At 36.6% G+C, this 24,591-nt stretch overlaps 1 protein-coding gene across 1 annotated transcript in view; it reads right to left on the bottom strand.

Annotated features, from left to right (window-relative positions):
- Window positions 1-6,883: 6,883 nt before the first annotated feature.
- TMC1 (transmembrane channel like 1) overlaps window positions 6,884-24,591 on the bottom strand; it is a 143,943-nt gene continuing 126,235 nt past the window's right edge. The window contains exons 17-20 of the mRNA XM_028504663.2: window positions 22,942-23,067; window positions 19,349-19,427; window positions 19,196-19,247; window positions 6,884-8,606 (exon numbers count right to left, since the gene is read on the bottom strand). Of these exons, the coding sequence (XP_028360464.2) occupies window positions 8,584-8,606; window positions 19,196-19,247; window positions 19,349-19,427; window positions 22,942-23,067 (280 nt within the window). The 3' untranslated portion in view covers window positions 6,884-8,583. The remainder of the gene's footprint in view (window positions 8,607-19,195; window positions 19,248-19,348; window positions 19,428-22,941; window positions 23,068-24,591) is intronic.

Raw genomic sequence — 24,591 nt, 5'->3', positions numbered from 1 at the left:
TGGTCACATGTGGCTAGTGGCTACCACACTGGGCAGCTTGGGCTTAGAGCAGAGGAAGGAATTTTAGAAATCATGCTCTGCAACAGCCTTATCTTGCAAATGAGACTTAGGTTTCATGATTTGCAAGTAGTCAAACTGCTGATCACTAGCAGAAACAGGAGTAGAGCACTGAGACTCTAATGCCAATATGCACCTTTATTCATTAAATGCTGTTTTCTTAAGATTGGCAAACCACTCTGCTCTTAAAATATTCCCATTTAAAAAGTAACAAAGAGTGTGTCAGAATAATCTGTGCAGTCATTTTTGTAGGATCTATAAAAGATCGGGGGGTTCCAATTGAGTAAAACCTTCCTTGCAATTGGTTTTTGATTAATATCCCTCTGAGTCAGATCAATTAAAATCATTCTAAGTTTTTAACTAGAAATTACTAAATTTTTCAAATAAAAATATTTAACTAACAAAAAGGGAGAATCAGTAGTAATATTTATCGAGCTCTTAACTATACCTGGTGTTCAATGGTTTTCAGCATCATCCTGTAATTTCTGCAGCAACTTGAATGGAGAGAAATGTAATACTTTGTAGAGATAAGGTAATTGAACTTAGTAAGAGTAAATAACTAGTCCCAATAAAAAAAAAAACACTGAATAATGATAACAACAAAAACAGCAACAAATAATATGGCCACTGGGTAACACCTTTAGTCAGGAACAGTGCTTGAACTCAGACTATGTCCCTGACACCCAGGCCAATGCTCTCTCCCTCTACCACTCAACCCCCACAATTATCTAGTAGCCTGCTGAGTTGAGATAGATGGGGTTTTTCTCTGATACAGGTCCAAAAGGCTATTTCCACTGGGTCTTACCTGTAGTTCCACTAGGGCCAAATATTCTCATGGAATCAACTCATTCCATATTCAGTTGCAACCAACTGAAATTCTGGCCATTGCTCCTTTTGCAACAGGTTCATTTTCATCTGCTGATGGATTATTGCAGAGTCATTTATGCAATCCTGAACTCTATCTCAAATATACTTTTTTAACTCTGAGGTCAATAACACAAGTACCTTGCCCTTCAGACCTGTCTCTATCTATCATCTTTTCAAGGTTATTTTCACACCATGCATAACAATATATTTGCATAATATTTCACTTAAAGTCATTTAGTTTGACCTTAACGAAAACATTCATTTGTAAAACTTTGTACTGAATTCATTCCCCCCATTTACTTCTATTATGAACTCTGAGTTATGTTTATATGGGAGAAAAATTTCCACCCCAAAACAAAAGCATTTTATAATTTTAGCATTCAATTCAGTCACATGCTCTGCTCCTGTTGATTCACGGTCTTTACCATTGGGCCCATTCATATAATTCCTGCAAGAGACTAGCCTTACACCCTCATAACAAGCACATCAGCATCACAGACTATTAATTCCATGGCTGGATTACAGGACAGCACAAGGAAGCAGGTATTCAGAGAACCAACAAAGGAGGATTTTTTTCCCCAGACAGAAGCTTCTGACCTCAGCATGCATGTAAGTTTAATGTTTTTAAATTAATATTGTTTTATTTAAAAGTAAATATTGAAGATCACCATATGTTCAGTGTTACATTCCTATAAAAATCATTATCAGGTCAGGCTCTTGCTGATTCTCATTTCAACATCGTTCTCAATTAATTCACTGAGTTTATATGTATGGTCAAGCAGAAAAATTAATTATACCATGAGTGCAAATATTTTGAACTCCATAAAAACAAGAATGACAACCATGGTTATTGCTCATTACTAACTACATCCTAGACACAGTACTATGTTCTATGCAGGCTTTATCTCTTTTAATACCAAATAGAGAGACTCTATGGAGCAAAACTCTTACTATCCCCATTTTTGGAGAGGAGAAACATGAGGTTTTGAGAGGGTGAACAATTTCCTTAAAGTCATGTGACATATGTTCATTTTGGCTTGTTTTAAACAAGCATGAACATTCCCATGAGATGTTTGGTTGACTAACAAACAAAAAAATCAAGGCATACCTGCTGAATAAAGGAAAGAAGAAATGAATAACAAAATGAATAACATTTTGGTGCCTCCTAATCTGCAGAATTGAAGAAAAGCAAAAGATATCCTCTGTGGCTCCATTGGGACACATTCTCACTAACCTTGCAACCCAGCTCCAAGCACTGAGCCCTGCTGAGTCATTCAGATACATAAGTATGGACCAGTGCAAAATTAGGATTAGCAAACTATGTTTATACACCATCTACCTTCAAAAGTTCCATAGTTTTGCAAAAATACCAGCAGTTGTATTAGTCACTTTCTTTTTTTAGTTGCAAATACTGTATTCCTGTTTTTAGTAGAAACAACACAGCATAGAGAACAAACCTGGGGAGTTCTTTCTTTTGGGCCAGTGTTCTGTTGAGCACAACTCCAGCCTCCCTCCAGGATCTGAGCCGAAAGCAACTTGAAGAACCCTGCAAATTCTGACCCATGGTATTTCTACCTACTGCAATGGGCAAGTCACCTAATTTGTGCTTGTCTTCATTTTCTCCTGTGTAGAAGGAGCATACTCTATACTCTATCTCAATGGAAGTCACACAGATAGAAATCTGCTTTCCTTTTGAAGATCAAGGCATCCAAAATAGCTACTACTAATTATCTGGCATATTGGTGAATGTGTTTTCCTATCTGAAGTACTAAATGACTTTTAATTACTCTTTCCAGTTCTTTCTTAATACTTACTTAGCATAATGTTCTGGCTGGCATACAATATGTTTGTTTAAAAGGAAAGCCCATTCAAAAAATGGACTATAATAATGAGGTCTTATTAAAAACATCTATTTAGATAACCGGTAAAAGCCTGCTCTGAATAATGGCTTTGGTGATAAGGAAGTAATTAATGAAATCAGTTATTCTCAGGTGATTTATGGAAAGTTATAATTTTACAGACTTACAGGGAGCATAAGCTTCTAATCTACTTTCCAGATGGTATTTTCCTCTCAAACTCTTGTTGAAGCATTCAGATGATCAGTCAGAACTTTTCACACAAATTGCCCTCTGAATTCAAGCTGGATACATTTGGATATGTTATGATCTACTTGATATGGCCAGTTATTAATTTTCTACATTATGGAATATTCTCTGACTGCATTTGGTTTAGAGAGTTTCTATATGTTTTGCAGAGTGATCCAGAAGGAATTTGACCGGTGTCCTGCCAGCAATGGACAAGGTGCTAAGGCCACCCTTCCAGGCTTTTCTTCTGAATAGTGATGGAAACCTGAGAAGCATGGTCTTCATGAACACCAGCAACATAAAAAGTAAATTTATAGTGTAATATCAGGAATTCTTTAAGGAACAAAATAAACTGACAAACAAAATAGAAACAGAGGCATGGTTACATGGAAGAGACTATCAGCTGTCAGAGGGGATGGGTAAGGAAGGGACTGGATGAAAGAAAGTGAAGGGATGAGCCATAGAACATAATGAGTACATGGGATAACCCATAGGCACCGACAATGGTGTGGTGATGATGGACTGCAGGTGGGGTGAGGGCTGGGTGGAGATGGGCAAAGGGGCTGAGAATGGGAACATCTGTAATAGTGTAAACAATAAAAGGTAAAAAAACCAGGGAATCTTCTTGTCTTCTTTCATGTGGCGAAATAATTTTGGGCAATTTTAATACCACAATCAAAATGTAAATTCAATAACTATGACCAAGGTTTTAGTAAATGAAATAAAACAGGAAAAAAATGTTAACATTCCAGGTGGCACTTTAGATTATCATACATAGATGATACATAATTTAACATAGCACATGATATTTGGCTTCCAAAGCAAATTATTTTTAATATTTTTTTCAACCTTAAAATTCCTTAAAAAATTGAGATAGTTTCTAAAAAGGGCTTTTGTATTGCCATAAGCAAAACAATATCAGGAGATATATTTAGTGACATTTAAAGCTAATTATCCTGAATTAGGAAATACATTCTTGAGTATAAAAAGTAATGTGAGTGCATCTATAAGATGACCAAAACTGTCTTCAAATATACATACATATATTATCAAATTAATGCTTTTGTACAAATATGTGTTCTAAAAGGACCCAAATTTAAAATTAACATTTAATCTCTTAATGCTCAGTCTAAATCTACAACAGTAAAATAGTTCAACTAATTATATTGTATTAACGGATATTTTATAGCCATTAAAAATGTTCTGAAGTAATTTTTATAACAAGAGAAAATGTTAAATAAGAAAGGATGAAAAATAAATATATCTTATGATCCAAAATAGTTCACTGAGTCTGTGTGACTGTGAATCTGAAAAAAGCAAAATACCAAAATGCCAACAGAAGTTGTTCTGGGTGATAACATTATTTATTCTTTTATTCTATTAATATTTTCTAAATTTGTTGTAATGAACATGTATTACTGTTAAAAGTTTTTAAAATAACCATAAGGATTTGTATGGGCACTCCTTGATACATACAAAGAAGATGTGTTATATAACATCTAAGATGTGTCACATAATATCTAAGCTCCCAGAAGACATCAAATATTTCATGTATACATTTTTCTATTATTCATAACTATTGTGACCGAGGCTCATTCTGGAGAAAACAGCTGAATCATACAAGTACAATTTTATCTAAGCAGATCCATTCCAATAGAGCTGAGAAAAAGAATTCTCATATCAGGACTTAAGAACACCTGTCACTATCATACAGTGGAATATCCTTCTTGCACAAAGAAGATGTGAATAAAGGCTATGATGATTGTTCATTTTTTAAGACTTTTTATTTATTTATTTTTAGAGAGGGGGGAAAGAGAGGGAGAGAAACATCAATGTGTGGTTGCCTCTCACAAGTCCCCAACTGGGGACCTGACTGGGAATTGAATCAGCTACCCTTTGGCTTGCAGGTCCGCACTCAGTCCACTGAGCTGCACCAGCCAGGGCTCATTTGTTCTTTTTTTTTTTAAGATTTTATTTATTTATTTTTTAGAGAGGGAAGGGAGGGAGAAAGAGAGAGAGAGAGAAACATCAATGTGTGGTTGCTGGGGGCTATGGCCTGCAACCCAGGCATGTGCCCTGACTGGGAATCGAACCTGCGATGCTTTGGTTCACAGCCCGCGCTGAATCCACTGAGCTATGCCAGCCAGGGCTCATTTTTTGTTCTTAACTGTACTTGGGTCTCAATGTCTCTTCCAAAAATTCAAGTGCCCACCTACATTGAAATCTGAGAACACCCTTGCCAACTTCATTAAGTCTTTTGTTTCTGAAGCCTACTTACTTATTCTTTTGGTACATGTTTCCTTACAAATAAATTATAGAGACATTTCCACCATTATAAACCAAACAAGGCAAAGAAAATTATGACTGCATATTATCCAGGCCAATATTTTTGACTCAGGGAAACAATAAAAGTCAACAGATTCCCATCTCAACTTTATCTCATTGGTTTTCCATCAGAAATACTCCCTTGGTTTTTCCTGTTAGAACTTGGTTTGCAACCCATTCCATAACCATTTGATGCCAGTTCTGAGGTTCAGGGTTACTTGTCCATCAACAAGTTTTAACTGAAAGGGCTGGAAAAGGTGAGGATAATATCTGAATTTTGCTTCATATAGCACTTGATAGATAATGAGAGAGAAAATCTTTTTTCCAATTTCTCCTTGATAGTGCATGGTAATATCTCTTGTCATTTTAAAGAAAGAGGTAGTCTTGCCCTGAATGGAAGGTATTATTGATTTTGTTCAATTCTAAAATAGCTCTGCAAGTTCTAGTATTATTCTGGAAGATGCTGAAAACCAAGGTGGTCAATATGGCAGGTGGGGTAAAACAGTAGGAGAAACCTAGAGAGCAGGTAATACTTGGGGTACATAACGTTTGACAAATGTTTGACACACAGTATTTGAGAAATGTTTATTAAGTGCATTTAGGTGCACTGGCCTCATTGTGATTCCTAGTTTGTACAGCCACTGTGACCACAGTGTTTACTACCAGCCCACTCCTCCATGAGCTACACATACCTTTAGGAAGAGGCTAGTAAAACAAGTGAAATAGTCCAAGTTTCATCCAGGTTGATTGAGTTAAAGGCAGAGCTCCAATTCACAAAGGGCATTGGAAGGCTAGGCAGGGAAGCTGATGCAAAAAACTCTTCCTATCAACTCATCGAATGAGGAATGAAGATAGCAAGGACTGTACCTCTAAGGCAACTAGGTGAACCATATGACAAGACTTGAGTCACCAATAGCATTTCTAGACCTGGTCACCATGAACTCCGGATCTAGTGTTTGTAGAGACCCATCAGGATAAGAAAACAGGTTAAAGTTAGTTTAATATAAACCCTTCAATATAGTTAAAATTGTGTGTTCTTCTCAGAAGTCAAAGGAAATAACTCAAAGAATGTGTTAAACTATAGTTTTTCAGTTTTTCAAATGAATGATAAACCTCTCCAGATAACTAAATTTAGTTTTTGCATATATTTGTCAGAATTTATTTTTTATTCCTCTCAAAAAGTAGATAGAACAGTCTGGTTTGTTTGTTTGCCCTCTAAATTTTTCCCATGACTTTGATCATTAGATGTGGAAATAATGATATTGGAACAAACTATAATAATCAAAGCCCTTTCAGTGCAAGGCTATTTTCTGAATAGTCAGTTGTAAAACAGCATTGGAAGTGGCATTCACTGTTCCAAACACATGCCCACATAGTAATGTGGAAATATTTTCAACAGCTGTCTGAAAACTGAAAGGGTGAAAATTTCTAAACATGCTTAACTTAAATCAGGTGGGTAATTAAGTGCAATAAAAATCAAACATTTTTTAATTTATAGAAAAATTGAAACTTATACCATGAGCATCCATTCAAAAAGTGCATTACCCTTGGGAGAGGAAGTCCTTGGGGGATAGTTTCTCAGCTCTTAGCATTTTCCTTATAAATAGATCAAGAACAAGGGAGTGTAATTTACACTGTAAGTTTGACAGCACACATAAACCAGTTCTCTAATCTTATTACTACACAGTGCAAAAATGATCCAAGTAGAAATAAGCACTAGCTTTATTTAGTAATATTCATTATCATCTAATGAGACAATAAAGTCATCATATCAACAGATAATTCCATTTCTTACATCATAGGAATATCTTCATGCAGATAACAGAGGTTTTTGTTTCACAATGCAACTGCTGTAAGTTAAATTGATTCAATTTAATTAACAAGCATTTATTCAGTGCCTACCTGTGCACAGCACTATACTAGGCATACAAAAGAGTTAGAAGATAAGATCCCTGTTCATAGGAAGCTTACAATCTGGATAGAAAAGCTAATCCATGCATACAAGAAATAAGAAAGAACCATTACAACTCACAGGGAAGTCAGTAAATTAATAAACTCTGAATTAATGATACTAGAGTCCAAATGAAGACCATCAAGGGAGTGATACAATTGGGCTAGTGTGGATAATCTGACCAGAGGGAAGTAAGCCTTGAATTTGATATGATGCAAGTGATGAGCACATGAATGATAGGGGAACAGGGTGATCATTCTGTGGCCAGTAGAAGATAGAAAAGAAGGAGAAATTCAAAGACAAAGTAGTAAAAATAAGCCAGTCAATTGCAGGGAATGGCAGGCAAATTGGCTTACTTCTGGAAAAAGACATGAGTTAGGAGATGTAATTGAAGTCACACAACAAGGCTGGCTAAGAGCATTGTTACTATTCAAAGTCAATTTAAACTTTAAATAAATAATAATGCCTAAACACATCTTGAAACTGAAGCCCCCCCCGACAAGTGTGTGTTTTCCTACCCTTAACAAAAGCAAAGAAAAATTAAACAATATGAGAGTCGACACTCAGGAGATGGCGATCAGTGGAGGTCGAACAATCAGACTGATGAAATAGCAATCACTTACAGTGTCATTTTTTTTTAACTCATAAAGAGATGGGTTGTCTAAGACCCATGTAGCTCCTCAACCCTCTGCTAATCCTGCCCCTAGTTCACTTAGGATACTTATTCTAAAACTCCTGTTTTATTTCATATTAAATCCAGCAGCAAGTAAAAAGGCTTTGGGTATATATTTGTGGGGGGTCATAGATGGGGAGACAGGTTGGAAAAAAGGGAAAACAAGGTGGTAGGTTCATAGAGTCAGTAAATGAGTGCTCATGATGAGTACTTTATGAACATATTTCTAAACTTGGAAAAAGAGAGTAAAGTAGTCCTGCTCCCAGGCCAAGAAAACTAAGGCAGAAGAAATGTATAAAATGAAAGTCTATAATGAGCAAAAGGTTTCTAAATTAACCTGTATTACTGAGTCACGCTTTCTTCTAAATTCAATTTGTCAAGGAAATGGGTCTGAGGAGGAAATGGCAGTGCAGGAACAAATGTTGAATTTGGAATAAGGTGGAGATCCTTCTTGCTGCATGAGGACTGGTGATGGCTCACTGACCAGTCTGACTTTGATGATCCACCAGGGTTAGGACAGGAGAATAGCAACTCCACAACGCTTGCTCTCTGGGCCTTCGCACAAGTAATTGCTTTTAAACAGCAAGGCGAGGAGTACTTCTGGGCCCCCAGCATATCTTTGAAAGTTACTGGCCACCAGCAGCTGCAGCTGTTCAAAATAAATTAATTAATTAATAATAAGAGAGAAAGAAGATAAAGAGAAAACAAATTAAAATTTTGCTTTTGATGTGCTTCCTGATTCTGAATGATACACCCTGAAATCCATATCTTCCAAATGTGCACTACATTGAGTTTTAAATTCAAAATAGTTCTTTATTTCTTATTTTATAAAATCCTCACAAATTCTAAAGACAGGAGAGTGAAAGTTTTTCTCTATTTGTAACATTTATTCATTACTGCTTATGTAATTAATATAGAAATTTATTCCTTTCAAATTTTTCCAATAAAATAATTCTTCATTAAAAAAGAATTTTTCATTGTTCAGTAGATATTAAGTAGGTATGTACTGAGTGACTATTATGTATAAAGTTCTGTATTATCTCCTGACTTAACAACCATAAATAAGATACAGTCTCTGCCTTCACAAAGGTTATACATAACTTTAAGGATAAATTACAGAAAAAGATCACACTATAGTATTACATTGTTATTTAAAATAATAAAGACAGCAATAAGCCTTAAGTAGAATTCAGATCAAGAAGTCAGAACTTTTTACTCATCATTCTAAACATAATTGGGTAACATTTTGTTTTGTTTTTTTGGCTAGATGACAAGAGTGTAGTTTATTTTATTTTTTTATTTTTCAATTACAGTTTAGATTCAATATTATTTTCTTTTGGTTTCAGGTGTACAGCATAGTGGTTAGACAATCATATACTTTACACAGTGCTCCCCCCATAGGTCCAGTACACACCTGGTACCATACATAGTTATTACAATATTATTAACTACATTTCCTGTGCTGTACTTTACATCCTTGTGACTATTTTGTAACCACCAATGTGTACTTTCTAATCCCTTCATCTTTTTTTTTTGACCCAGTCCCCTGACCCTCCTCCCCTCTGGCAACCATCAGTCTATTTTCTGTGTCTATGAGTCTGTTTCAATTTTGTTTGTTCATTAATTTTGTTCTTTAGATTCCACATATAACTGAAATCATATGGTGTTTGTGTTGCCTATTGTTGTAGTCACAACCTCAGTCTTGAGCCAATACAAAAGCACTGCAGTTACGTGCAACATACCTCCTTGAACTATTTGATGCCTACAGGAGACTCAATTAAGCTTTAGGGACACACACAGACTAAAGGTGAAGGTGTGGTAAAGGATATCCTGTGCAAATGAAACCAAAATCAGGGATAGCTATACCTGTATCAGACAAAATATATTTTAACTCAAAATCTTTAACTCACATGTGGAATCTAATCCACAACCTGAACTAACAAGGAAAATGGGGACGGACTCATGGATGGAGGACAGGATGAGAGCTAGTGGTAGGAGGGGGTGGGGAGGAGAAGTGAAGGTGTGGAGGGACTGAGGAAAAAAAAAACGGACTCATGGATGTGGACAACAGTGTGGTGACTGCTCAGGGGGTATAAGGGGACTAAATGGTAACAGAAAAAGATACGATAAGATTAAATTAAAAAAGAAAAAGAAAACCTGCAACAAGAGACAAAAAAGTTCATTATATGATGATGAAGGAGACAATTCATCAAGAGGAGATAGTAATACAAGTGTTTATATACCTGACATCAGAACATTTACATATTTATATAAATATATAAAGCAAATATTATCATCTGAAAGGAGAAATAGACAGTAATACAATAAGAGCAGGGAATTTCAATACCCTACTTTCAACAATGGGTAGATCACCCAGACAGAAAATCAATAAGGAAACGCTGAAATTAAACTCCACATTAAATCAGATTGACTTTCAGACATACACAGAACATTCCATCCAACAGCAGAATATACATTCTTCTCAAACACACATAAAACATTCTCCAAGATGTTAGGCCACAAAATAAGTCTTAATAAATTTAAGAAGACTGAAATCATATTGCGCATCTCTTCCAAACACAATAGTATAAAACTAAAAATCAATTACAAAAGGAAAACTGGAAAATTCACAAAAATGTAGAGCTAAAACATATGCTCCTGAAAAACCAATGGGTGAAAGAAGACATACAAAAAATAAATAAATAAAAACTACCTTGAGACAAGTGACAATGGAAACAGAACACACTAAAACTTGTGGGATGTAGCACAAACAGTTTTAAGGGGGAATTTATAATGATAAATACTCACATTATGAAAAAAGAAAGATCTCAAATAAGCCACACAAACCTCAATCCAGGACTTATCTGGGAATACAACTAAACAGTAGAGACAGTACCCAATACAAACAACTGAACAAGATTTCTTTAAACCTTGTACACACAGAAGAACCAGCCTCAGCACAACCTGCCCTCACCAGCACAACAAAATACAGAAGGTGGTGGACAGAGTGACCCACATTTAACCAGCTGGCGGGAAGGAACCACCAAAGAAAGACTCAACAACAATCAAAACCCAAAGGCAAACACAAAGCCAACTTAAACAACAGCCCAAGACCAGCGAGCTTGGGGGGGGTCAAGGAAACAGCACCACTGAAACTCACTGCTACTCTACTAAAGAAGGTCACATCATAAACCGAGGGAGCCAGAACAGATCAATATAAGAAGCTGAGGTGAACAAGAAGAGTCTCACAAACAATGGGAAGACAAAGAAATACTCCCCAAATGAAAGGAAAGGAGGAAGCCTCAAAAAGAATGCTAAATGAAACAGAGGCAATTCAACTATCAGATATTGAATTCAAAGCAGTGATTGTCAGGAAGCTCAATGAGCTCACAATGAGCTACGAGAAACTACAGGGAAGCTACAATGAACTCAATGAAAACTACATCAGCGTAAAAAAGGAAATAGAAACTCTCAACAAGGGCCAAGAGGAAATGAAGAATACAATCTCTGAAATGAAGAACGCAGTAGAAGGAATGAAAAGCAGGATCGATGAAGCAGAAGATCGGATCAGCGAGCTAGAGGACAAAATAGAAGAAAACACCCAGAAAGAGCAAGAAAGGGAAAGGGGGCTCAGAAAGAATGAAGAGGGATTAAGAGAAATGCAAGACAATATGAAACGTAATAATATCCGTATAATAGGGATACCAGAAGGAGAAGAAGAACAACAAGGGATAGAAAACCTAGTTGAACAAGTGATGATGGAAAACTTCCCTAATTTGATGAGACAAAAAGTCACACAAATACAGGAAACACAGAGAGTCCCAATCAAGAGGAACCCAAGGAGGCCCACCTCAAGACACATCATAATTAAAATGGCAAAATTTCAAGACAAAGAGAGAATCTTAAAGGCAGCAAGGGAGAAGAAGGAAGTAACATACAAGGGGGCCCCAATAAGGCTAACAGCTGACTTCTCAATGGAAACACTCCAAGCCAGAAGAGAATGGCAAGAAATAATCCAAGTAATGAGAACCAGAGGCCTGCAACCACGACTACTTTACCCAGCAAGGCTCTCAATTAAGATAGAAGGCCAAATAAGAAGCTTCTCAGACAAAAGAAGTCTAAAAGAATACACCTCCACTAAACCAGCTCTGCAAGAGATGCTGAAGGGACTGCTTTAAGGAAAGAAAGGAAAAGAGAGAGTGAGAGAGGATCACACGTGCATAAAAGGCAACGAATGAGTACCTATCAGTAATAACCTTAAACGTAAACGGATTAAACGCTCCAAACAAAAGACATAGCATAGCTGATTGGATAAGAAAACATGACCCACACATATGCTGTCTACAAGAGACCCACCTCAGGATAAAAGATCTGCACAGGTTGAAAGTGAAGGGCTGGAAACAAATTTTCCAAGCAAATGGACAGGAAAAAAAAAGCCGGGGTAGCAATACTCATATCCGACAAAATAGACTTCCAAAGAGGATCCATAAAGAAGAGACCCAGAAGGTCATTTCATAATACTCAAGGGAAGAATTCACCAAGAAGACATAAATATAGTAAATATATATGCACCCAACATAGGAGCACCCAAATACATAAAGAAAATCTTAGAGGACTTCAAGAAAGATATGGACAGCAACACAATTATTGTGGGGGATTTTAACACCCCTCTATCAAAAATGGACAGATCTTCCAAACAAAATATCAACAGATATGCTGGCATTGAACAATACCCTAGACGAACTGGGCTTTACTGATATTTACAGAACCCTCCATCCCAAAGAAGCTAAATACACATTTTTTTCAAATGTACATGGAACATTTTCAAAGATTGACCACATGATAGGACACAAAACAAGCCTCAACAATTTCAAAAAAAAAAATGAAATCATACCAAGCAATTTCTTGGATCACAAGGGACTGAAACTAGAAACCAACCCCAAGGGAAAAAAGCCAAAACACTCAAATTCATGGAGATTAAACAGCATGCTATTAAACAATGAATGGGCCAAGAATGAGATTAGGGAAGAAATCAAACGGTTTTTGGAAACAAATGAAAACGAACTCACAACAACCCAAAACTTATGGGACACAGCCAAGGCAGTCCTGAGAGGGAAGGTCATAGCGATACAGGCCCACCTAAAAAAAGTTAGAAACATTTCAAACAAACAACCTAACCCTACGTCTACAAGAACTCGAGGAACAACAACAAAGACAGCCCAGAGCAAGCAGAAGGAAGGAAATAACCAAGATCAGAGCAGAATTAAATGACATAGAGACTAAAAGCACAATTCTAAAGGTCAATGAATCCAAGAGTTGGTTCTTTGAAAAGATAAACAAAATCGACAAGCCTTTAGGCAGACTCATCAAGAAAAAAAGAGAGAAAACCCAAATAAACACTATCAGAAATGAAAGAGGAGAGATTACAACAGATACCACAGAAATACAAAGGACTGTAACAAATTACTACAAAGAGCTGTATGCCAAGAAATTTGAAAACCTAGATGAAATGGACAAATTTCTAGAAAAATATAACCTTCCAAAACTCAATAAAATGGAAGCAGAAAGCCTGAACAAACCAATAACAGCAAAAGAAATTGAAGCAGTAATCAAAAAACTCCCAACACACAAAAGCCCTGGACCAGATGGTTTCACAGGAGAATTCTACAAAGCATTTAAGGAAGAACTAACACCTATCCTTCACAGACTATTTCAAAAAATCCCAAAAGATGGAAGACTACCACACTCTTTTTATGAGGCCAACATCATCTTAATTCCAAAACCAGATAAAGACACAACAAAGAAAGAAAACTACAGGCCAATATCGCTGATGAACATTGACGCTAAAATCCTCAACAAGATACTGGCAAACCGCACCCAACAGTACATTAAGAAGATCATACACCATGACCAAGTTGGATTCACTCCAGGTATGCAAGGATGGTACAATATACGCAAATCAGTAAATGTAATACATCACATAAACAAAAGCAAAGACAAAAACCACATGATCATATCAATAGATGCAGAAAAAGCATTTGATAAGGTACAGCACCCATTTATGATAAAAACACTCAGTAAAGTGGGAATAGAGGGAGCATTCCTCAACATAATAAAGGCCATATATGAGAAACCTACAGCCAACATTATACTCAATGGGCAAAACTTAAAATCTTTTCCACTAAGAACAGGAACAAGACAAGGATGTCCACTTTCACCACTTCTATTCAATATAGTACTGGAAGTTCTAGCCACAGCAATCAGACAAGAAAAAGAAATAAAAGGAATCCAAATCGGAAAGGAGGAAACAAAACTGTCACTGTTTGCAGATGACATGATAGTGTACATAGAAAATCCTATAGACTCCACCAAAAAAACTGCTTGACCTAATAAATGCATTTGGTAAAACAGCGGGATACAAAGTCAATATCCAGAAATCAAAGGCATTTCTGTACACCAACAATGAAACAGCAGAAGCAGAAATCAAGAAAAAAATTCCATTTGAAATAGCAAAAAGGAAAATAAAATACCTAGGAATAAGCCTAACTTACAAAGAGGTAAAAGACCTGTATTCAGAAAACTACATAACACTGAGGAGAGAAATCAAGGAAGACACAAACAAATGGAAACCTATACCGTGTTCATGGATTGGAAGAATTAATATCATTAAAATGTCCATACTACCAAAAGCAATTTACACATTCAATGCAATTCCTATTAAAGTACCAATGGCATATTTCACAGACATAGAACAAACACTTCAACAATTTATATGGAACCATAAACGACCCCGAATAGCTGCTGCAATTTTGAGAAAGAAGAGTAAAGTAGGAGGAATCACAATACCTGACACTAAACTATACTACAAGGCCACTGTAATCAAAACAGCCTGGTACTGGCATAAAAACAGGCACATAGACCAATGGAACAGAACAGAGAGCCCAGAAATAAACCCAAGCCTCTACGGTCAATTAATATTTGACGAAGGAAGCAGCAACATAAAATGGAATAAAAATAGCCTCTTCAACAAATGGGGTTTTGGAGAACTGGACAGCTACGTGCAAAAAAAAATGAAACTCGAGCACCAACTTACACCTTATACAAAAATAGATTCAAGGTGGATAAAAGGCTTAAATATAAAGCGTGACACCATTAAAGTCCTAGAAGAGAACGTAGGTAGGAAAATCTCAGATATTTCACGCAGAAACTTTTTTACTGACTTGTCTCCTAGAGCAAGGGACATAAAGGAAAGAATAAACAAATGGGACCTCATCAAAATTAAAAGCTTTTGCACAGCTAAGGAAAACAGTATCAAAATAAAAAGAGAACCAACTGTATGGGAAAACATATTTGCTAATGATACCTCAGACAAGGGTTTAATCTCCAAAATATATAAAGAACTTACACGACTCCACTCTAAGAAGACAAGTAACCCAATTAAAAAATGGGCAAAGGACTTGAACAGACACTTCTCCAAGGAGGACATACAGAAAATCCAAAGACACATGAAGCGATGCTCAATATCGCTAGCCATCAGAGAGATGCAGATTAAAACCACAACGAGATACCACTTCACACCAGTCAGAATGGCCATCATAAACAAAGCAACAAACAACAAGTGTTGGAGAGGATGTGGAGAAAGGGGGTCCCTAGTGCACTGTTGGTGGGACTGCACACTGGTACGACCATTATGGAAAGCAGTTTGGAACTTCCTCAGAAAACTAAAAATGGATCTGCCTTTTGACCCAGCAATTCCATTGCTGGGACTCTATCCTAAGAACACTAAAACACCAATACAAAAGAACCTTTGCACCCCGATGTTCATAGCAGCACAAATTTACAATAGCTAGGTACTGGAAGCGACCTAGATGCCCATCAGTAAAAGAATGGATCAAAAAACTATGGTACATTTACACAATGGAATTCTATGCAGCAGAAAGAAAGAAGGAGCTCATACCCTTTGCAACAGCATGGATGGAGCTGGAAAGCATTATGCTAAGTGAAACAAGCCAGGCAGTGAAAGACAAATACCACATGATATCACCTTTAACAGGAATCTAAACAACAAAACAAAACAAAACAAAACAAAACAAAACACTAGCAAAATATAACCAAAGACACCGAAATAGGGGGTAGTCTCACAGTGGCCAGAGGGGAGAGAAGAGGGAATGTCAGGGGGGAATGGGTAGGGATTACAGGAACAAATTTGGAGGACACATGGACAAAAACTAGGGGTGGGGGTAATTGGGGGAAGTCGGGAGGGTTGGGTGGGTGGGCTGGAATGGGAGTAAAAGGGAGAAAACTGTACTTGAACAATGATTAAAATAAAATTTAAAAAAAAGAAATAAAGAAATTAAAAAGACAATCCCATTTACAATAGTGTCAAAACTAATAAAATGCATTGGAATAAATTTAACTACAGAGATGAAATATCAGTACATTGGAAAGTATAAGACATTGATTAAGTCAACTGAAAAACATGAAAATAAATAGAAAGATATTCTATGTTAATGAACAATTAATATTGTGAAAATGCCTATACTACAAAAAGCTACCTACAAATTCAGTACAATCCCTATCAAAATTCCAAAGGTGTTTTTTTAACAACAACAAAAAGCAAATTCTAAAGATTATATGGAACCACAAAAGACATCAAAAAAGCCAAAACAATCTTGAGAAAGAACAAAGCTTGAGACACTGTACTTCCTAATCTCAAACAATATTACAGTGCCATGGTAATCAAAACAGTATGGCATTGACATAAAAACAACACAAAGATTAATGGGACCTCTATGAGAGCCCAGAAATAAACACACACAGGTATGCTTAATTAATTTTTGACAAGGTGCCAAGAATATAAAATAAGGAATGGGTAATCTCTTCAGTAAATGGTGTTAGGGAACCTGGATATACACATGTAGATTAATAAAACTGAACCCATATATTATTATACTATACACAAAATAAACTCAAAATGATTAAAGATTTGAATGTAATATTCTAAACCATAAAAATCTAAGAACAAAATGTAGAGAAAAAGCTGCTTGATATTGGTCTGGGCAGTGATTTTTAGATTTGACACCAAAAGCCAAGGCAGCAAGAGCAAAAATGACAAAGTAGAACTATATTAAATCAAAAAGCTTCTGCATGGCAAAGACAACTTACAGAATTGGAGAAAATATTTGCTAGCCATATATCTGATAAGGGGTTAAATCTAAAATATACAACAAACTCATACAAATCAATAGTAAAAAATCAAATAACCCAACTTAAAAATGACAAAGGACTTGAATAGGCCTTTTTTTTTAAAAAAAAAAGACATATAAATAGCCAAAAGGTATGTGAAAAGGTGTTCAATATCACTAATCGCCATGGAAATCAAAACTGCAAGGAGATACCACTTCACACCTCGTAGAATGTTTATAATCAAAAGGCAAGATATAAATGCTTGTGAGGATGCTGAGAAAAGGGAACCCTTCTGTACTGTTGGTGGGAATGTAAACTGGTACAGCCAGTATTGAAAACAGTACTGAGGTTCCTCAAGAAATTAAATATAGAATTATCATACAATCCTCAATCTCACTTCTGGCTATATATCCAAAGGAAATGACATCATTAAACTGTATTCCCACATTCACTGTAGTACTATTCACATAGCCAAGGTCTAGAAACAACCTAAGTGTCCATTTATGGATGAATGAATAAAATGTAATACATGTATATACATGTAATAGGGATAAATATACAATGATTAATAAATTAATAATACAAGATGTGTTTCATGTCCTCGCAGTGTAAACCTACTTCTGCCCACCATTTTGTGTGTATATATACACACACACAATGGAATGATATTCAGCCTTGTAAAAGAAGGAAATTCTGCCATTTGTGACTGTATAGATAGAACTGGGGGACATGTGCTAAGTGAAATAAGTCAGCCAAAGAAAGACAAACACTGTATTGTATCTCTTATACATGGACTCTAACAACAACAGACTTGAACTCAGAGAAACAGAGCAGGCAGTGGCAAGGGCTGGGGGAAACAGGGAAAAGGTGGTGAAAGGGTGTGAACTTTCACTTATAATGAATAGGGTCTAAGGCTGTAAGGTTTAACATGGTAGTTACATATAATGATGCTGTATTGTATAATTAAATTTTGCTAAGAGAGTAGAACTTAAGTGTTCTCACGAAAAAAGTAAAAGGGTAAATATGCGAAGGATGAATGTGTTAATTCACTCAATGACAGGAATCCTTTCATAATGTATGTGCTTCTCAAATCATTACATGTACACTTTAAATGTATTACAATTTTACTCGTGAATTACACATCAATAAAACTGAAAAAAATTTAAATGCAGCTAAGAAACAAGTAGCACAATAACAATAACAATAAAAAATAATCTAAGCATACAGCTGCATGCATTCCTGAGGCCACAAAGGTGAGCCTCCACGGAAGGAGCGCAGTGCTGAAAGAACCACAGGAAACTGCAGCTCAGCCCTGACCACTTCTAATCTGAGGGTACAACGTGGCCTGAAGCCGTATACACACACCACTCTCCTGTTCATCTGTGTGGACTAATACATTTCTCCCTTTTTCTATTTCAACCAACTTGGGAGTTAGGCAGGAGGGGAAAGAAGTCAGGGGTTAGAAATTATGAGGGAAAAGTTGAAAAAAGTTTTCACTGAACTTTTTTGGCGTCACTTTTCCATGTGGAAAGCAAAGTATATAAGTAATTTTGACATGTAGAAAAATGCTTGATTCTAATATTTTAAAAATTAATGCAATTAAAAAGAAAGGAAGGTTAATGAATCAGAAAAGGCTTTGACAACTCAGGGTGGTGAGCTCAGAGGACCGTCATGGGTTCTTCCCAGTGTATCCTTCTGGTTATAAAAATGGCCGAAATGGGCAGGACAGAGTTTGCATTTGTATCTGCTATTTGTATGTGACTATAACGTTTTTTCTTTTCCCTATCTTCTGTCATTTTACAAGATCGTTTTTCTATCACTACTGTTAAGTTTACATTCCTGAATTTTTCTTTCAGTTTTCTTTCTACCACTGGGAAAACAACCAGACCCCCTGGATGCCTGAGAAGGGCTGAAAAGGTGGACAGTAGGAATGTGAGATGATTGGCTTAAGGTAATAAGGCCACTGTGCACCAAATGCTCCCCTTTGGAGAAAAGGAAGAGCATACTGTTTGTAGGGGGTGAAATAATTGACAACATAAACATATCTCAAACCTGCTCGCGCGGCTGCCATTTTCTTGTTTCGCAATTTGTTCTCCAAAGCTTGCTACACAGTGAAGAAAAGGAGAAAAGATGAACATGAGATTTTCTGGTGTCTCCTATTACTTTAATAAAGGCAGTATTTCTGTGAAATATATTGTACCCTACCTGTTTCATCTTCTTTTGCAGATCCAGGTTTGCGGCCTTCTGGCCCTTGGCAGTGGCGTTAAGATAATAGATGGTCAAGCTAAATTTAAAAAATAATAAAATTTATCGTATTTTTCAGCTCCTCAATATTCCTCTTAAACTTGCATTAACTAAATCATAGAATGTTGGCACTGGAGCAGACTTTAAGGATATTTTTGACTCTAAACCTCTCATTTTGTGGATAAAAGACCAGCTGAAGTACAGAGAGGGGAAAGGTGCACTCGGCAACGCAGTGACTGTGAGTGGGCCTGGGAAGCTGGGCCCCCAGACCTTTCCTTCACTGTGGGGGGCTCTGTTCACTGTACACTATTGCCTAATTTTAGACTCTTCTTGGAAACGTATTAACATCAGTTTAAGTTATAATTAAAAGTGACATTTGAAATTGATGTCAATGGCCTTCAAGAGAATGGAATATCTACTGAAGCTTAGGGAATGTGTTAAGTAAAAAGGAAGCTGATTTTTGCCCTGAAATCCCTTCCTTTGGCTTTTACAACTAAGAATATAATCCCTATAGTCATAGTTAATTAACATGAATTTTTCCTGTAGGAAATATTGTTTGCATTTCTCCGTCCTTCAAAAAGAAAATGCTTTATAAAGGAATATTCTTGGCTTTTATGTTAGACATTTACATTTCTAGAAAGAGTAAATTCCAGCCAAACATTGCTGCAAAATTCGATGTGCTCATCTTTACTTAAAGCAAAACAAACAAATAAAGAAAACATGCAGGAAAAAAAGGTAACTGGTATTGCCCTTCATTGCAAATAACTAATACTGAACACATTTCCTCTATGCAGTAACATGCCAAATTATATCCTTTATGAGCCATCTGCTGCTAGCAGCACAATTACTGACATGGTTTAGCAGGGTTTGTTTATCTCTTATGTGAGTGGCAGGAGTTTGAATGAAATTACACACATGAAAGCATCTGGTGCAATATCTACAATGAAGTAGGTGCTCAACGAATGTGTATGTGAGTGTGTGTTATAGTCATATAAAGACTTCCTGAGAGAAGTGCCCAGAATTGGAGGGGATACTCAAAGACCTGACAAGCCATTTGCAATTCTGGAATTCTCTGTTTATTCCTCACATTTTTCTGTCTTGTGATGTACCTTACATGTGTATTCTTTATAGATCATTTTTAGTCTCCAAAGGAATAAAACTGGCTGCAGAGAACTAACCTAACCTCTACTCAGTTACCAAAACACATCTAAACTGATTTAATATGACCCATCGAGGAAATTCAGAATGCTTGTAACATGCAACATTCTCTAATTAAAGGTAATAAAAAACCAAGCCAATTGTTTGGGTCCCATAAAGGGAAACAGGCGACCTCAGGATCTGAAAAATCAAATCAGCAGTAAACTGAAATTTGGGTTTTAGGTTAGAACCTCAGAGCTAAAATCAGCCTTGCAGGACCTCTGTTTGACCTTGTAATCTGCCTCTAGATGGGCAAATGATGATCTCCAGGGCTGATCTGACTCCTGGCCTGTGTCCTTCGGCCCATAAGCTAAGAATGGTTTTTACATTTTTAAATGGTTATATAAGAATTTACAAACTATTCTCAATTTCACCTCTTGGTCCACAAACCCTAAAATATCTACTCTCTGGCCCTTTAAGAAAATTGTACCCACCCTGACTGTAGCCCATCCCTGACAAGTGGTTTCCAGCCCTTCGGAACCTGCCCACTAATCCCAAACTCCGTGTTTGGTGCTGCACTGAGTGGAGGGAATAAGAGGTGGAAATAAGACATGGGTTCAAATTTACTTATTAGCCATTAGATTTGGGGAAGGTCTTCATGTGCTATCAATAATATGATCAGTGAGGCCAACTTCTTAAGGTTGTTGTGCAGATGAGTCAATATAAGATTAGTGCCTGGAACAAAGAAAGTGTTAGTTCCTCTTCCACAGTTATTAAACATTTAATTAGCGACATTGAAACAATGTTGCTTCTTTGCTTAAAGATAAATCTGTCTCTCAACTAGTTAAGAATATAGTCATAAAATCTGACATTTTGTAACTGATTTTTTTTAAACACAACCTCATTTATACCAGTTAAAGGGCTTTGACTTTTAAAAGCTGAAGGATGCTTAACATGCTCTCAGAAGCTGCTATATCATAAAACACGGAGAAGGAAAAATCACTTCAAGGGCCATCTGGTGAAATTCTGCATCCAGCTTGTCATTTTCTAACACGAGAGATTTACTATCAGATTCTAAATACCACCTCTTGATCAAGGTTCTAATATGTGATAGTAATTTGTCCAATAAGAATAAAAAATACCTAAGCTATAGGTATTTTTATCTTAAAAATTAGAATGGAATTTTGCAGAAAAAATTCATGAATCAAAATGAAACAGGTTAAGCCCATTTTCATCTAATTGAAAAACATTAGTCTCTAAAAAAATAGAAATGTTTTACTGTTTAATTATCCCCACAGGCTATTAATTCTCCCTCCAAGAAGGTGTCATGGTATAAAGAGAAGAATGTTGGATTTACTGTCAAAGTCCTTCTTTACTATTTTGCTACATTCTCACCTAGGGAAAATCACTTCACCCCTCCAGGTTAGTTTCTTAATGTATTCAAATGAGGAATATAACACCTGCCTTTGCTGATGTGGCTTCTGACCATGACCATTACAAAGATGATGGTAAGTACTTGGCCCAGACCCAGCTCATTTACTTTACACTATTGTGAGCTCCCTTACTAAGGCCTCCTTGTTTTCTTGTTATTTAAATGAATCCAACCCTTGTATCAGCTTTGTTTCTGTAGTGTCCCATGCTTGTCCTCCTTGACTCAGAGCTGTGGCAGTTCCAGACTTTCTAGTTAGGAGGGTCTTGGGAAATGAAAGGGAGTCCTAGGGCACTTTTCTTAGCTCTTGCGCAGCAAGCATATATTTTTACTTAGGATGTAAGTTTATCTGCAGGGGCCAAGAGTCAGAAGCCAGTGAAAGGACATGGGAACAAAAGCTCCCTCCCAAGTTCTCCTTTATACATCCCTTCTGACATGGAAGGGACAGGCTGAGTGTCCTGTCCTAGACTCTTCTGGTCTTCTTATTCTATTACTATGGGAACACAGTTATTGATGGCCTCCTGGGTATCAGGATAGGGTGAATTTTCAAAGACCCCTCAAGCCCTAATCCCTAAAATATAGCATATAGGACCCTCAAGAGGCGTATTAACTTAGGGACTCATTATTGCTGTGTGTTCACAGCCATCTGCTTTATGGAACAAGAGATGGGGGCCAGGAGGTAGGGCTCAATGTGCTGATTAGATTTAGCATTTAGCATTTATGTTTCCCTTGCTTTAGCTGTTTACCAATAATTATTTTGGTTACTTGGGAACAAATCTCGTAATCGTAGGCAGGCAAAAGCAGACACAGATGGCTGTGAATTATGTCCAACAGGATCAGAATATGGCTCATAAATTTTAGCCTCTCACCACCGTGTAAAGCAGCACTGAACCCTTGGAGAGAGTGAGATAGCAGAGAAAGCCGAAACGGAAAAGGAGCCAGGAAGAACATTACAAAGGTTCTTTCTGTGAGGAGAGAAAGCACATACACCATCACCAAAACCACAGCGATGACCAGCCCAGGGTTAGAGAGCTGTCTCAAGATCTTTGCCATCCAACTCGGGAAATCGTGTTCCAGTGTCTCTCCAATGACTTCAAACATCCTATTTTTGCCGCTGGAGGAAAAAAAAGAGAGAAGTTTATTTAAAACATATGGAAAACCATGGTTACAGTTAAAAAAAAAACAAAACAAAAAACTATGGGTAATCTTTTGCAAACACTACCTAGTACTCTTTCAGATTAGGAATCTGATGTTTTGCTCTAACTCCTGATACTTATCTCACATTGTCAACATATGAGTAAGATATGGTAAAGTTTATCCCAACATAAACATAATCAGAGCATGTAGGGAATTCATCACAGTATTGGGAGACACATTTTAAAGGTTGTATTTCTAAGATTTTGATAGAAATATATTTTATAAATAACTCATCAGTCTACCCCTCGGCCAGCTTTTTGTAGGAGAATACTCTCTTTGGGCTGAATAAACAACACACTCAGTTTTTCAATTAGCCTTGAAATGAGCACCAGGAATAGCATAACAGAATCAAATCCATAAATAATCCAATACGTCCTTCCATGCGATAGCCTCTGTCTCATTCTCCACCGAACCTCTTTCATGAGAGCTATTAATAGGTAACCACACTGAATGCTGAGCCCTCTCTCTCTCTCAGTATTTCTTCTGGACAGGTCTTAAAAGTGCCAACTCAGTTCCACTGTCAGGAACATAAAATAAGAAGAGAAGGATAAATAGGACTTAAAAGCAAAGGTCCTAAATGGGCTTGTTCTCAGGCTATTAAAGTAAGACCCAAACCCTATAACCTAGAAAAATGAGAGCAGATATATGTCTTAACTTAGTACCTAATATTAAAATTATAAAGTAATATCCATCCCACTAAGTTATCTTTGTTATGCATTTTGATTTTACTATGAAAATATGTTTTCAGAAAAAGATGCTAGGTTGTTTATCACCAAGTTTTATATATCATCAGAATAAAGCTTGGAATAACACTTAATATAATATTTTGGCTTTACTTTTTTTCATCTTTAAATATTATCAATTATTAAATGAACATGACGCACAAGGTCCAGATCAATTTTTATTCTCATGAACTAATAATATCTTTCAATAGACTGAGAATGACTCCAAGTATCTTCTTAGGAGTTGCTGGACTACAGAAGTGTAAAGTTGGCTTCACAAATTATAGATCTATACACTAATTTAAAAAATATGATATGTAAAGGAGAATGAAGTTGATCGATAATTTAAGGTTATATCAACTTATGCCACTAAAGTTTCTTCTTCATCTATTCTAACTGACCATCCTCCCAGCTACATGGAATACAGCCAGCATTGGAAGTTAAGCAAGGAAGAGAGAAGATCGGACACCCTGCCCCAGGCTGTCCAGCTGTGCTAATGCATGTGGTTAGAGTGGGGGGACTGGAATTTTACAGAGTAATCCCTACCTACAAAAGTCTTCTCTGCATCACAGCATGTCCCAAATGCAAAATTGTTGGCAACTCTAGGGATTCTTGGATAACTTTTCCTGGTCAGGTCTCTGACCAAGAATCAATATCTCTCAATTTTACACAAACTATAGAAGCATCTATAAATCTTTGGCAATCCCTTTTGCTGCCTG

This window comes from Phyllostomus discolor, chromosome 3 (genome assembly GCF_004126475.2).
Source record: "Phyllostomus discolor isolate MPI-MPIP mPhyDis1 chromosome 3, mPhyDis1.pri.v3, whole genome shotgun sequence".
NCBI lineage: Eukaryota > Metazoa > Chordata > Mammalia > Chiroptera > Phyllostomidae > Phyllostomus > Phyllostomus discolor.
The sequence above is the reverse complement of the archived record's forward strand: the minus strand, read 5'-3'. Positions and strand labels throughout refer to the sequence as shown.